This window comes from Centrocercus urophasianus, unplaced genomic scaffold (assembly GCF_019232065.1).
Source record: "Centrocercus urophasianus isolate 14NV4802_14NV808 unplaced genomic scaffold, USGS_Curo_1.0 seq_10, whole genome shotgun sequence".
NCBI lineage: Eukaryota > Metazoa > Chordata > Aves > Galliformes > Phasianidae > Centrocercus > Centrocercus urophasianus.
In genome coordinates, this window is record NW_024884142.1 from 74,615,523 (window position 1) to 74,629,694 (window position 14,172).

The following is a 14,172-nucleotide window of genomic DNA, read 5'->3' on the forward strand; positions in this document are numbered from 1 at the left end:
CGAGCAGAGCCGAGCCCCGCGCGAGCAGAGCCGAGCCCCGCGCGAGCAGAGCCGAGCCCCGCGCGAGCAGAGCCGAGCCCCGCGCGAGCAGAGCCGCAGTTGTTACGGGCGCCCCATAACGGCCAACAGCGCAGTAGCGCGCTGTGTCGCTCCGTCCCGGAGGCAGACCGGCTGGTGACGGCCGGCCGGTTGGGGCGGGCACTGAAACTACTGAGTAACACCGAGGCTTATTTTTCTCGTCCTTTTCTCCCCCTGGTCCTCTTGTCGCGTTGCTGCTGCACTAAAAGGGTAAGGAGCAAAGCTGAGAAAGTCATAGATTTGTCAACGGACTGGGGGTGCTGGTGACTGAGGTAACAGTCGTTAGAAGTGATGCAGAATAAACCTCGAATTTGAGTTACGAGAGGAAAGTTGAATGATTTTGTTATTTTGTGCCGTGTTTGAAGTGTATGTCCAAGGGCGTGATGGAAATCAGGGTAGGCAGCCAGCTGGAGCTCATGCTCTGACCTGATGAGCATGATCTACCACACATCCTTACCAGTACAGAATGTATGGTTGGTTATACCTGGTTGGCTGCCTTAAGGCCTCATGAGAACTTCTGTGTAATCTATGATATTTGTTTTAATCTTTATGGTAGTAGTACTCTGAGTTACAATGGCATTTTCAACATTTTTATCTGTTACTCTGTATATTTATATAGGTTATGCACCTATTCTAACATCCTTGTGTAACTGAACAAGCTATTTTAAAGAATAAAATTAAACACAAAGACTTCAGGTATAGGTGTAATGATGGTAATAGTGCCTTAAAGATAGTTGTTTCAGTCTGTGTGTAGAATGAGAATACTGAATGATGCATTTAATTTTCTGTATATTCAAGAGTGTTAAGATCTATTGAGTGGGATTGATGGCAGCTAGCAAATGCTAGTGGATAAATATGCCTCCCCGTACGAGGAAAGGGAGAGGATATTTACGTAATTCTTTGTAACCCTGAATTACAGGCTTGAGATTCACAAACTAAACCTTTATTGGCCTTTTCAGATAGTGAAATATACAGGGGAAGAAAACAGCAGAATTTCTTTTCCATAGCAGCTGACTGCTTAGCAGTCAGTCATGAATATACCTTGCTTTGTCCATTTTAGAAATTCTCACCTGGGAACAATTATTCTGCTAGTATTCTAGCCAGCTTAGGTTACTCACAGAATTAAGAGGAAAGTCTGTCTTTTTTATACTGTGGTGAAGAAGTCTTGATGTGCTCAACACTCTAGGAAATTTTAATATATTGTATAAGACTTCATAAGTCACTACATGCAAAGAGCTCAGTCTGTATGAATTTTAGGGTGCAGCCTTGTCTGATATTTCTTACCCTTTCAACAGCATGCTTTTAATGATGAAGATCTGATTTTTGTATTAATTTAAATCAAAATGAAACTTATTAAGTAAGACATAGAAATACTGTAGAAATTAAACACTTCCACTGAAGAAATACTACCCAACAACCTCCATCCTACATTTTATCTGAACTTGTGTGTGTTTAGGGTATCATGTATGGTGGGGCATTCTGTATATAGTTCATGATTTATATACACACGCTATTTTTTCCTTTTTTGACTTTTTTTCCTTTTTTGAAATCTTCCTTCTGAAGATTTCAGAATGGAGAATGTGCAAGAAGATAATAATGAAAATTCCAACACTGGAGAAGATTCTGGGTCCGGTCAAGTGGCAGCGGATAATACTGGGCAAAATCTCACTACAGGGGATTCTGTGTCTGGCCCTGTTGCACCAGGGGATGCCGAAGACAAATCTGTTCACCGTGCTCAACAAGTAGTAAACTCTTCTCCTTCCCAGGAGTCCTTGAGTCCTGTAACCCGAAGGCTGTCTAGGCTTTACCGGAGCTCTGCTGGAGTTCTGTCCATGCAAGAAATTTTAAAAGAAAAACAGGTTTAGTATTCAATGTTAGGTCTTGACATAGATTTCTGGTTCTTTCTCAGATAATTAAATTCATTTTAAATGAACTGTTTCTCTTTTCCTTTTATGTTTCCATTTCTTTCATTTCCCTTTTTTTTTTTTTTTTTTTTTTTTTTTTTTTTTTTTTTTTTACTTTTTCATTTCCTTTCTTCCTCTCTTTCTTTTTAATTATATTTGGTTTTCTTATTTCAGATAGAAAGTGTATCTGTTTGTAATGGTTTCAATATTTTAAGATTTTATCTTAAAGTTGTAGTAGAAGGTGGCCAAAGATATTAATTGAATAATTTACACTGAAGCAAAGCTGTGCCCAGCTTGATTCCTGAAAATATTTATTGTCTGTAGATGTTTTAGCTTGATATTATTTCTGATATAGGCTGGCTTAGCAATAGATTATATATAAATATAAATTATATAGATTATATAAATTAATATAAATATATTAATTTTAGGAACATTAATTAATTTAATAATTCAAAATATTTTTGTGAAAAAGAAAACTAGTTAATATGGCACACAAATTGCCCAGGGAGGTTGTGGAGTCTCCTTCTCTGGAGATGTTCAAGACCTGCCTGGATGCCTACCTGTGCGACCTGCTGTAGGGAACCTGCTTTGGCAGGGGGGTTGGACTCGATGATCTCTGGAGGTCCCTTCCAACCCCTACAATTCTGTGATTCTGTAAAATATGTTAAGATCTACTGTAGTATATTTAACATTTGATTCCCCTTGCCATATCGTCTGTTTGCATCATGTTTTTTAATAATTCATAGTAATTTGCTCTTTGGTGAAAGTACACATACTTTTAAAGAATAAAACAGTTATGGATCTATAATACAAGACATTCAACCTTAGTTGTAAGTGAAGTAGCAGGATACAGTTATGGATCAATTTGTGTATTTTCTGTTTGAAAGATGTTTAATGTTGTAGGCTCGATACAGAGAAGCAAGAGAAAACCGAAGAACAAAAATTGATGCTTCATATAAATACATATTTGAAGTTCTCAGCATCAGGCTAGGTTTAGACTTAACAACTGTGGAAGAATTGATTTTGGATGTCCCTTCGGTGAGTATGTTTGGTGACTCTGTTGAATTTCAATTATTAGTCAAAATATGTAGCAGGTTACCCACTGTTAATCATCATTTAGATCACTTCTACCAAAAGATGTGATAAATAAGGCATGCAGTTCATCCGGAATGATACCTGACTAAATAATTCAGCTTAGTTTCCTGGAAGATTTTCAAGTTCCCCTTGGTTTTGATAGCAACTTTTTCTTATTTCTTACTTCAGGTAGAGCTTAATTATTGCTATTATTTTGACCTAGTGGATTCTTGCCATATTCACCAAGTTTCATTCTTTTCAGCCTAGAATTATAATATTCTAAAAATAATTGTTTTTGTTTGTAAGGCGAGTCCTGATTGAAATGTCAAAGATAGTGCAAAAATAAGCAAAACTTCACAGAAATGTTTGAAAGAAAAAGAAAGTTCTTTTAGGAAAAAGGGAGAAGATGATCTGTTTCACCAATGTTGTTACATTTGGAAAGGCCTGCTATATAATTTCCGGTTCTGAGCTCCTCAGTTATTTATAAATGTGTGAAGGTGTTCCACAGTGCTTGAACAAACACGAGCATTCGGCTTAACTGTTCTTTTAGTGTCAAAACTGAGCATCTATGTTTGTAAAATACCGCCCTTGTCATCTCTGACTGCGTGATGTTTTTGTTGGTTAGAGATTAGACTTAGCCTTCAAAATTTAACCAGACGTTATCAACTTTGATTAGATACGTCAACTTCAGTTCTCTGATACAAGCTGAATGAATACTCACATTCAAAATTATTGTTCATTGTTTCTTTATTGATGTTTACACATCATAAAATAGGTATAATCTTTTTTATTGTTATGCTTACATAATATCGAGGTGCTTTAAGCTTTGTCAGTTAGCTGATGTTTTGTTGCTTTGCTGTTGATAAGTGGAATATAGTTTTAGATCATCCTGACTTCATGTCAAATTGCTGTTCTGCACTGTTTGATTAACTCAGACACATAAGAATCTTTGGGATGGTGTGTGTTGCTTTCTTGTTTGTTTGTTTTCTTATTTATCACCATTTCAAAACTTTTATGGTTAGAAATTGTCCATTTTTAGTTCATACACAGTTTAGGCCTCTGGGGCATTGCCGACATTGTCTTTTAACAATTCTCAGTTAGGAAATTCCCATATACATGTAATGTCTCTGACATTTATAAGTTTTATACTTACAACAGTAGCCTGTATGCTGTATTCACATAGCAAGTGTTTGTACCACACGTGCTTGAAACACTCTGCATTTGCAGAAGCTGTAGGCACAGGGTTAGCTCACATCTTACCTTATTTATAAAATCATTCAAGACCATGATGTATAATTTCTCCTTTTTCTTTTTTCAAATCTTGTTTTGTCACTGACCTTCCAGCACTTTATCCATTTATTTTATATGTACTATATAGTACTAATTGAGGGGGGATTTTTTTAATTTTTTTTTATTTTTTTTATTTTTTTTGCTGTTATAGCACTCATCCCCTATTACCTATAAAAAAAAAAAATAGAAGTGCAGTGTGCATTTCTAGATCTGGCTTGCTTATACTTCTATTTTTGCACAGCTTTGTCTTCTCAAAGGAGCAGGTTCAAATTACATCCACCTGGTGGACAATCATTTCCCCACCTCTCTTCTAATTCAAATTATATTTATGCTTATTTTCTGGGGAAAAAAACCCACAAAGTTGCTTATATGAGAGATAACATATCTAGAGTTTTATGCTTTGTGTTTGAATAGGTGATGCTTGTCCAGACATGTTTGCTAGCTAAATTTCTGACTCTGTTTTTAATGGGAAGGAGTTCATTACTTAAGTAGAGAGCCATTTAGTCAAATAGTTTGAACGCTCTTACTGAGTCGATCATTCTTACAGGTAACTATGAAAGAACTACTGTGAAAGAAGGTAGATTTTGAACAGATCAGTACATAGAAGGCTTATGCCGTACTCTGAAACCTTCTGATCTCCTCTAGGCCTTCTTTCAGTGCTTTACAGAGCTTTTCAGCTATGTTCATTTCTTTTTCTAACTCATACAGTCTGGTTTTATCAGAAAATATCAGTTGCCGAATGTGTTATGTTACTCCTTTTTTTACCACTGAATTTTACCTTTAGGAGTAGAGTTGCTATAGCAGGACATGTCAGATCATGCAAGTTTGCTTTGTGTACTTCTAAGTCTCTTCATGACCGTTTGCTTGGAGCCGCTCCTTTAGACTTGCAGATCTGTGAGGGTAATGGAATACCATCTAGTTTCTCTGCACCACTGGTAAAAACCATGAATGTATGATATACAGATATCAGAGCTAAGTCGTCTGGGTGAGTGAGATAAGTAATTCAAGGCAATATTTCAACAATCTGCTGTTTTGTGACTTCTCACAACGTTTGAGTATGAACAGCACACACCATCAAAACTTGAGGCAGTATCGTGGACAAATGATGTTGCGTATGTTACAGCCACATAGAAAATAATGATTTGAGTAACAAGTACTTGCTTTTTTTTTTTTTAATTTGTTTCAATTTAACAGTTTGAAGAATTTGATTCATTTTTTGCCAAGGGAGGAAGTAAAGCATTGAAAATTTTCTATCAAGAAGGAGATGTACCAGGAATAGGTAACTTTTTAACATTAATACAAGGCAGATGTAATAATATCTACTGTTAAATTTACTGTTAGCCAGAATAAAAACTGGTTTTCATTTCAGAGGATGAATCTTATATCAGTAGATTATCACACGGCAGGGTTAATAGTGAAAGTAATGCAATAATGAGCCTGCAAAATGAGGAAAAAATAAAATCCAGTTTACCAGAATAAATGTAATTCATTTTCTTTGTGTGCCTGCATATATTTTTGAAAACAACCTTAAAGCTATCCCTATAATACTTCCTTACTTTTTCCCACCATTTACCTGTTTTCCATACCCTGCTTTTTCTACTTTTCCTTCTTCCTGCCTCACGCCTAATTCCTTACTAATTCTTTGCTTGTTTCCCTATTGTTTTCTTGAGTATAATTTCTTTGATAAGGTGAATGAGAATCAGCATATAGTATATCTTAGTCACCAGGAAATGGAAAGATGATGGACCAGAGCAAATTCCCTCTTCAATGCATCACAATACACTGAAATTGCTTTGTAAGGCATACATTCTGTAAGTTTAGCCATGGATTACTCCTTTTTTTTTTTTCTTACCTTACATACAGAAGATGAAGATAAGTGTTGATTTCTGTGTTGAATTCTATTTCACTGTATTTCAAGCATTTTGTAATAAATCACTTTAAAAAAAAAATAGTGACATCTATGAAATTCTTTTCAGAATGTGGTCGGACAATTCCAGGAGTTACAAAAGGAAGTAAAATGATGCGATTTTATGTGAACACACCGGGCAAATTAGTAGGACTATGCTTGTTTTTCGTTCGTCTTAAGAATGACAGCCATATAAAGGCCAAAAGTATACATGAGGTATTCTCTCATACAGTTTTAAAAACAAAGAACTTAAAAAGCAGATAGTTTTGTTTTGTTATTTGTTTCACTATTGTTATGTTAATAAATTTACTGTAACTCCATATTTTTGAATGTTAAGTTGTATTGCACTGTGCTCTCATCTTTGGGGAGACAATGAAGCGCTGTATTACTTCAGCAAGTACTTAGGATATCTGGTGAATTCTGTCTTGCAGGGCAGTTGTTATGGAAGCAGTCAGCATTTAGATTAGTTTATCACTCTCTCAATCTTTTTTTTTTTTTTTTCTTTCTGAAGAAGGTAAAGCTGCTAAGTACATTTTGGGTGTGACAAAACCCTAAGATAGAAGGACTCACATTTGCCTAGAAGACTTCACACATAGCAAATTTCAGCAGAGAAAGTTTATTTGCATCTCTCTATCTTTTGTGTCTTTGAATGTGTGAAATGCACATTTATCCTAAGGAAGTTATGTAGCGTGAGATTTTCTGCTGTATAACTATGTGAGACAAGTTATTAGATTTGTGTGGAGTTGATTCTCATCAATGATCAGCTCACTTCTCCTTATGTTGAAATTTTCATATGCAAAATCAGAGTGCTTTTATTGAGGAAAAAAAAAAAAAAAAAGCTGACTTTGCAATACTGTTTCCATTCTAAGTTACTACATCACTAACAATTATTCTGTTACAATGCAGGATATATTCTTTTGTGTTTTGGATGCCACTGAAGGGCTCTTACGTGGTGTTACGAACATGTTAGAAAATATTTTTATCCCAGCTATCCTTGCAACAAACAACTGGGGTGTTTTAAGTCAGAACAAACAGGATACAAAAGACAAACAGAATTTTGTGGAAAGTATTAGGAGATACCTTTCATTTCTACAAGGTAAGCTTTGCATTTAGAAAGGAATCAAATTAGAGGAATTATATTTAAGAATTTTATTTTAAGCACACTAGGGCACAGGTAAGCAATGTACCTAAGTCTTCAAGGAAAAATGAAATTATCAAAAGCTTGCCTGATAAACATATGGAGAGATTATTGATTGAGAAAATTATCTAGTGATAGATTACTTCTAAGAAGGAATACATGGGATTTAAAAGAATTTTCTGTTTTATGTAACTTCAATAAAATGCCTATTATATCAAAACATTACATTTTACAGATATGTATTCCCAAATGTAAATTGCTTACACTGGTAGAAACAAATTTTCAAGTCTTAACTGGTTCTGTATTGTAATTGCTTTCTTTCCTTCTTTCTTGGTTTCTTTTTTTTTTTTTTTTAATTTGTTATTATTCAGTGGCTATAATAAGTATTGAAGGAACTGTTGAGTTGAAAAAAATAGATCACATCAATTTTTCTAAACTCCAGTCCTTTGAGGAAGTAGCAGCAGCAGCAGATAATCCTGATATGATTCACCAGTTAGAAGAAGCACTTATGATCTGGCATAGACAAATTGAAAGAGTAAGTTGTTTTAACACATCTATCCAATATGAATGTTGTTAGATACTTATAAATGATATATGAGACTTGCCTGAAGTTATTCTAAGGTTACATCTAGATTTGTGTCTGAGTATACCTGCCATTTGCTTCTGCACACACACACACACATGCCATTGTCAATTCATAACCATCATCACATGGTTATGAATTATGTGCTATGTTTCTGCTAATCATCAAGTTATAAGAGAGGTAACATTGTTAGAAAGATGTTTGACTTGGCCAAATATCTCATCACCAGAATAAAAATGTTAGTGAAATGTAGAAATATCTGGCTATATGAATATGTACATGCAGGTGAGTGCATTTATGCATTTACATCTGGTTTATTGCACTTATTAAATAACTGTTCCATTTTTACCATTTTTTCCCTCCAAAAGTGAGTGTATTTCAAATTCTTATTAAATAAAAAACATGCTGAGATCCACCCAGTTTTAATAACAGGTGAGCATACACATTGGTTGCCTTGACTTCAGTGTAAGAATACCATTAATCACAATTCTGAATTAGGATTCTTTTCCAAGTCAGAACCATTTTCAAATGTCATTAAAAACAAGCTTGTTCCTTTTAAGTTAGTCTCCTTAGAACATTTCTTCTTCATAACAATTTGTCTATTCTCTAAAAGAGCCTTTTCTTTTCTTTTTCCAATTTGATTGCAGGTTCTGATTGAGAGTCAGCAGATGAGGAAGGAAGCTGATAATTCTGGTCCATTGACTGAATTAGAGCACTGGAAATGTATGTCTGCTAAATTTAATTCCATTATTGAGCAGATCAAAGGATCAGACTGCAGAACTGTCATTAATATTCTGAATATTGGACATTCTAACCTACTAAAGGTATTTTTTTTTTCTTTTTTAGTAGACAAACCTTGCAATATTTATTTCTATATATACTTGAGAGATTTTTTTCAGAAGAGAATTAGAAGGGGAAAATTTAGATATGTTGCTGATGTGCTTGATGTAGTGAGAGAAGAAATTGTAGATCCTGGCCAAACCGGGGGGGGGGGCGCGGCCCAAAAAAAAATAAAAACAAAACAAACAAAAAAAAAACCTAGTTGTAATCAACATGCATTACTTGTTTTGATGGTGATTTTAATGAATTTTCTAAGGTTTGCTTCAAAGCTCATCAGTGCAAGTTAAAAGAAATAGTTCATTATCTATGAAGTCTTTTCATAGTAAAGTTTTCTGTCTAGATGTGGCAAGAGCTAGATGCCAGAATCACAGATGCTGCAAATGAATCGAAAGATAACGTGAAATATTTGTGCACACTTGAAAAAGTTTGTCAGCCTCTTTATGACTATGAGATTGTAAGTATACCTTTCATTATTCGCTAAGCAAAGTTCAGTTATTTAAAACGTCCATTAAAAAATTCCAGTGTAAAAGGAATCTTCTTTGTATTTGTTTACATATATTGATATTTTTTTTGAAACATCTGTCTAGCTGAACTTTTAACTAAAGTAAAACATTATTTTATTAGAAGTATATTTATAAATATGATTTATCAATAAACAAGTACGTGATTGCCTAGTCTGTCCTCTGCCGATACTATTTTAAAAAATACTGAAATACTAAAAATATTAAAAAATACTAATATACTAAAATACTGATTTACAGTGCAAGGATCTCAAAAGATGTAGTTCACTGAAAATTCCATATGGCAATTAATATTATACAAATGTAACCAAAATGCCAGAATTTCAGTTATATAAAAAATAATGGAAACCTAATGAGGCTCTAAATGCTTCTTGCAGGGTAAAATAATATTTTGATGCTGAAAATTTTGCTAGCTGCTTCTTCTGCAGAAATTTCAGCTAGGCAGTACTTAAATGTTAGATTGTTTGTGTTGTGCTAATTAAGTAAAAGAAATTAAGTTTAATTTTTACCATTAATTATTACAACAAGTACATCTTTGTAAGGGCTGTTGCAGGATAAGATGGAAGGAAGAAATAGCCAAGGGAAGAGCTGTTTCTTCCGTACTTTGAGTCCTCTCTGTTTTGATCCTACATGATTCCTGTCCTCCACCAGAAAGTGTTGCATATTTTTCTTAACTTCTGGCAATTCAATATCCTAATTGGAGTTTAAACTGAGGGGAAACAAAAACAAACAGCAACCCCACCAAACAAACACAAAAACAAAGCAATGAAAGTGTAGAATGGCAGAAAAGAGGACTAAGCAGCTTATCTTCCTCAGTCCTTCAGTCTGTCGCTAGAGGGTGCCAGGTACCAGGGAATAAAAAACATAGTCACGCGTCTATCAGACTTAAATTGTTTCGTAGGAGTAACTAAGATAATCTAACATAAATACATTTGTGGGTAGGGCCCATTAAAGAACTTGTTAGTTTAGTAACATGGGAGAATTAGCTTCGTTCTTTATTTAATCAGGAACACTTTGCATAAATCTGAACTTCTTTCCCTACTATGGGGAGGGCTTAGTGAGGAGCTTAGTGCTGCTTAGCTGGTTGCTGGGTTAAATCACAACAGTTGAACGCTACTTTTAAACTGCTTGTTTGGGTAATTTTTTTCAGTGTCACTTCACTACTGAATTTCATACCTCCATGAAGGAAGTGCAAATAATTTGCTGCTAGCTGTGACTCATGAGTACAGAATGTTATAGACGTCAAATAAATAAATATTTTTCTCATTAACTAGGTAGTATTCCTCCAGTGATCATATATGTTTTGCATGCTTCCCATGCTTAGGGTTGAGTAACATTTTTCTAGCAGAACCCCTTTACTAGTGAGTAGTTGACAAATGATAAAGTCCTATCCTTGAACCTTCCCATATTGCATGTGATATGACTTGTGTCACATGTGTAAGACCAACCTGGGCCTATTTGATATTTGCTAAGTAACTACTATTTTTCAGCAGTGTCTGGATGTTATTTATGAATAGTCTTCTCTTTTGCCTTTTTTTTTTGTTTTGTTTCTTTGAACAAAGTATTTTGGAAGTGGTTCAGTGACTGAACAGCAGTAATGTGGTCACATAGTTTTAATGGTATGAACGTTGATTTTATGAAACGTGTACAGGATTTCGATCTTTTATATGACTAACATTCATTAATAAAATTAATGCTGTGACAATTTTGACTTCTGTGGAATCTCCGAATGAAACACTTTATGCAATGGTTGTTTTTCCAATGTAAGTGCATAGAATACATTTAACAGCTGTACTTGGAGAAAAACAAAAACATTAATCATGAACAACCACTGTCAGCTGCCAGAAGAATATTTTCTTTTGTGCCAAAAAATGCAACCTGTACTTCTGGATTCAGTGTTCAGTTATGGGGATCAAAATAACATTAAAAATATTAATACAAATCTCTTTATCTGACCAAATAATCTGAGAGTTTTATTGTGTATTAGTTGAGATTCCTCTGACAACGTGTTGAATGTGATTAGATTTTTTTGACAGGAAACTTTTTTGTATGATTCAATGACATTTTAAATATTGCTCAATGTGATTTAGGCAAAAATTTAATTTAGATGTTGTAAATATAATAGAAATAGATTTGCTAGCAATAGAAAATAAAGTTTTTCTCAAAACTCTGCTTTAAGGTGTCAATGAGAAATGGAATACCAAACTTGATAAATGCTATCCGAATGATTCACAGTGTTTCAAGATATTACAATACATCTGAAAGAATGACATCTTTGTTTATAAAGGTAAATACATTAAGCTTAATAATACTCAATGTAAAAACCATGAGGTTTTTTTCCTGAAAAATATGAGATATCTAATTTTGTTTAAATCAGAAGGACAGTTGTTAAAAATTGGTGATAAATAGTGGGTGTATGTAAGGGAAAGGAAAGGAAGCCTTTTGATCAAGAGCAGTTTGAATTCAGAGTAGAAACATCTTTTGGAATGAACTTTATTACCCTTGGTTCAGCAAAACTGAATTTTTCCTCTTAATAATTGTCAGGATCGGAATTAATCTCATCTGTTACTTGCTAAACGAAAATGAGAAGTTAATGCTTCATCTGTGATGTTATACCACTGCTTAAAGTTCTTAGAGGGTTAAATCTGCAGATCTTACATTTTCACCTTGAGATGACTGTTTTTACAATGTAAAACTGTTGCAGCTGTTTTCCAATCCATTGCTTAATTGGACAGTGCTGATAAAGATATGTGAATATGTGTTGTAAGGTATGAATTAGGTAGGAGACAAAAGTTAATTTCTGTGGGAATGAACTGCAGGATGAGAAGAAAGTATTTGCTTTTGCAGGCGGTAAATTCGTTTTCTCCCCTGGGGAGACATGATTGTGTCTCTCAGCATATCAGATGTCACCTAATTTCCAAGTTCACTGTGAATTTGCTGTCACTAAGAGCTTTGAAAACAGCTGAAAACATCTGGGCAATTCTCATAACTCAGCTGAGCATTCATCTAGCTTTTTTATCTGTGTACTTCTCGAAGAACTTGGAATGCTAGTGAGATTTGAATGCTCTCCTCATGTCTATAATTGGTAAGACCCCTTTGGCCCTCTGGCAGCCTATTTCTTTTGTTGCCAGCAAGTATGGTTTTTCTGTTAGCTATTGCTTCCAGTAAGCATATAGGAGACATCGATAGTGGACCTCAATACATAACTTTCTTTCTTTAAAAAAACAAAAACAACCCAGGATATAATATAGACTTTTCAATTTGATTTGAACTAGAAGATTAAGATTAGCCTTTTCTGAGGCTATCTTTGTCTATTACTTGAGCTGTTTTCTATACTTCAATTGTTACGTATGGATTATGGAACAACATTTATATTTGGCTGGTCAATAATTGGTTTTTAGATTTTTGTGTACTGACACTTGTTAGGGTCTATTAATGATCTAAGGGATTGAATGTTTCGCTGCAGAGTGAAGCTATGAAACAGCAAGGAGAAATTCTATTGCAATCTAAACTTTTTTCATCAAAGCTCGAGTGCTCATCTCTTACTGAATGCTTCCATTTAAAGATCATTAGAGGGGATACTGGAGATCCCGCTTATAGCCTTAGATCTTATTGTGTAGGTGAAGAATAATTAGGATGAAAATTACTTTGTTATTGAATTGTCTTTATTCATGTGTTTAGTGACATTCTGGTTTTATGCATACATATTGCTATTCTTATGAATTCCATGTACGTAACTTGAGTATGCTTCTGGGGACGTTTTAAGACATTCTATAAAGTGTTTTTCTTTTATGCTGCATATATTATTTTGCCATTATTATTCCCACAAGTAAAATTCATTCAAACTCCGATAGTATTAATACACGCAAGTAGGAATTTTTACAGATTCTGTGAAAAAGACAAATTTTCTTCTGAGCTTCAAACCTTATTGTTTCATTTGTCTACAATAGGTTACAAATCAAATGGTTGCGACATGTAGAGCATACATTACTGATGGCGGCTTGTCTCATGTATGGGACCAAGAGACACCAATAATTATTGAAAAAATTAAGGTTTGTATTTCGGTATGTCTGTTATTTTTCTATTAAACCTATTGATTACCTATTGATGTGCACGAGGAAATTCATATCAATATGTATCAAGTACTTTACCCCTCTGCTAATTTATTTCATGCTGCTTTGATTGTCTTCTCATTTCTTACCCCACTAGCATTTGTTGAAATTAGAATGGCTTCATTTTCATCAGCTTTTTCCATCACTGACCTTGGAACTGGCATCTTCACCGTATCTGTGAACAAAAAATCTTATGATCCTGCGTAATCCATGTTCTTCCCTGCTGTCAATCTCTGATATGGTGCCGTCTTCCTCTGCAATAGGAAACTGCATTTGAATAGGCTTCCCTCTCTAAATAGGCTTCACTGCTTCCAATTCCAGACTTCCTTGGCCGTGAAGGTTCAATGGTAATAGAGTTTTTGTCTTCCTCAGGTGATGGTGGCATAGTTTGCTTTTAGTTCTCATTGTTCTTCTCCATTACTAATTGGCAATAAATTAATGTTACTGTCCTCTAAACCACCCTTTATTTTTCACATCACCTAAAGCTTTCCTGCTCTATTTTTGATGACTCATTTCCTATTGTGTCTTTCACCGGACTGCACGGTATGATTATATACTGCAGATACCTGCTAGGAATACTGAAACAAAACAGTTGTACGTAAGCCATTACTGCATGGTGACTGAAACTAGACTCAGTGATAATTAACTACCTGGGAATAACAGTGGATTTTTATTCTCTTATTTGTTACATATGAGCGTAACTTAAAGAATGATATTTATTTC

General features: G+C 34.5%; 1 protein-coding gene across 1 annotated transcript in view; it reads left to right on the forward strand.

Annotated features, from left to right (window-relative positions):
• The first annotated feature begins 6,351 nt into the window (after positions 1-6,351).
• Positions 6,352-14,172, forward strand: part of DNAH8 (dynein axonemal heavy chain 8) — a 108,760-nt gene continuing 100,939 nt past the window's right edge. The window contains exons 1-7 of the mRNA XM_042815576.1: positions 6,352-6,471; positions 7,162-7,351; positions 7,765-7,928; positions 8,624-8,800; positions 9,157-9,270; positions 11,517-11,624; positions 13,288-13,389. Of these exons, the coding sequence (XP_042671510.1) occupies positions 6,367-6,471; positions 7,162-7,351; positions 7,765-7,928; positions 8,624-8,800; positions 9,157-9,270; positions 11,517-11,624; positions 13,288-13,389 (960 nt within the window). The 5' untranslated portion in view covers positions 6,352-6,366. The remainder of the gene's footprint in view (positions 6,472-7,161; positions 7,352-7,764; positions 7,929-8,623; positions 8,801-9,156; positions 9,271-11,516; positions 11,625-13,287; positions 13,390-14,172) is intronic.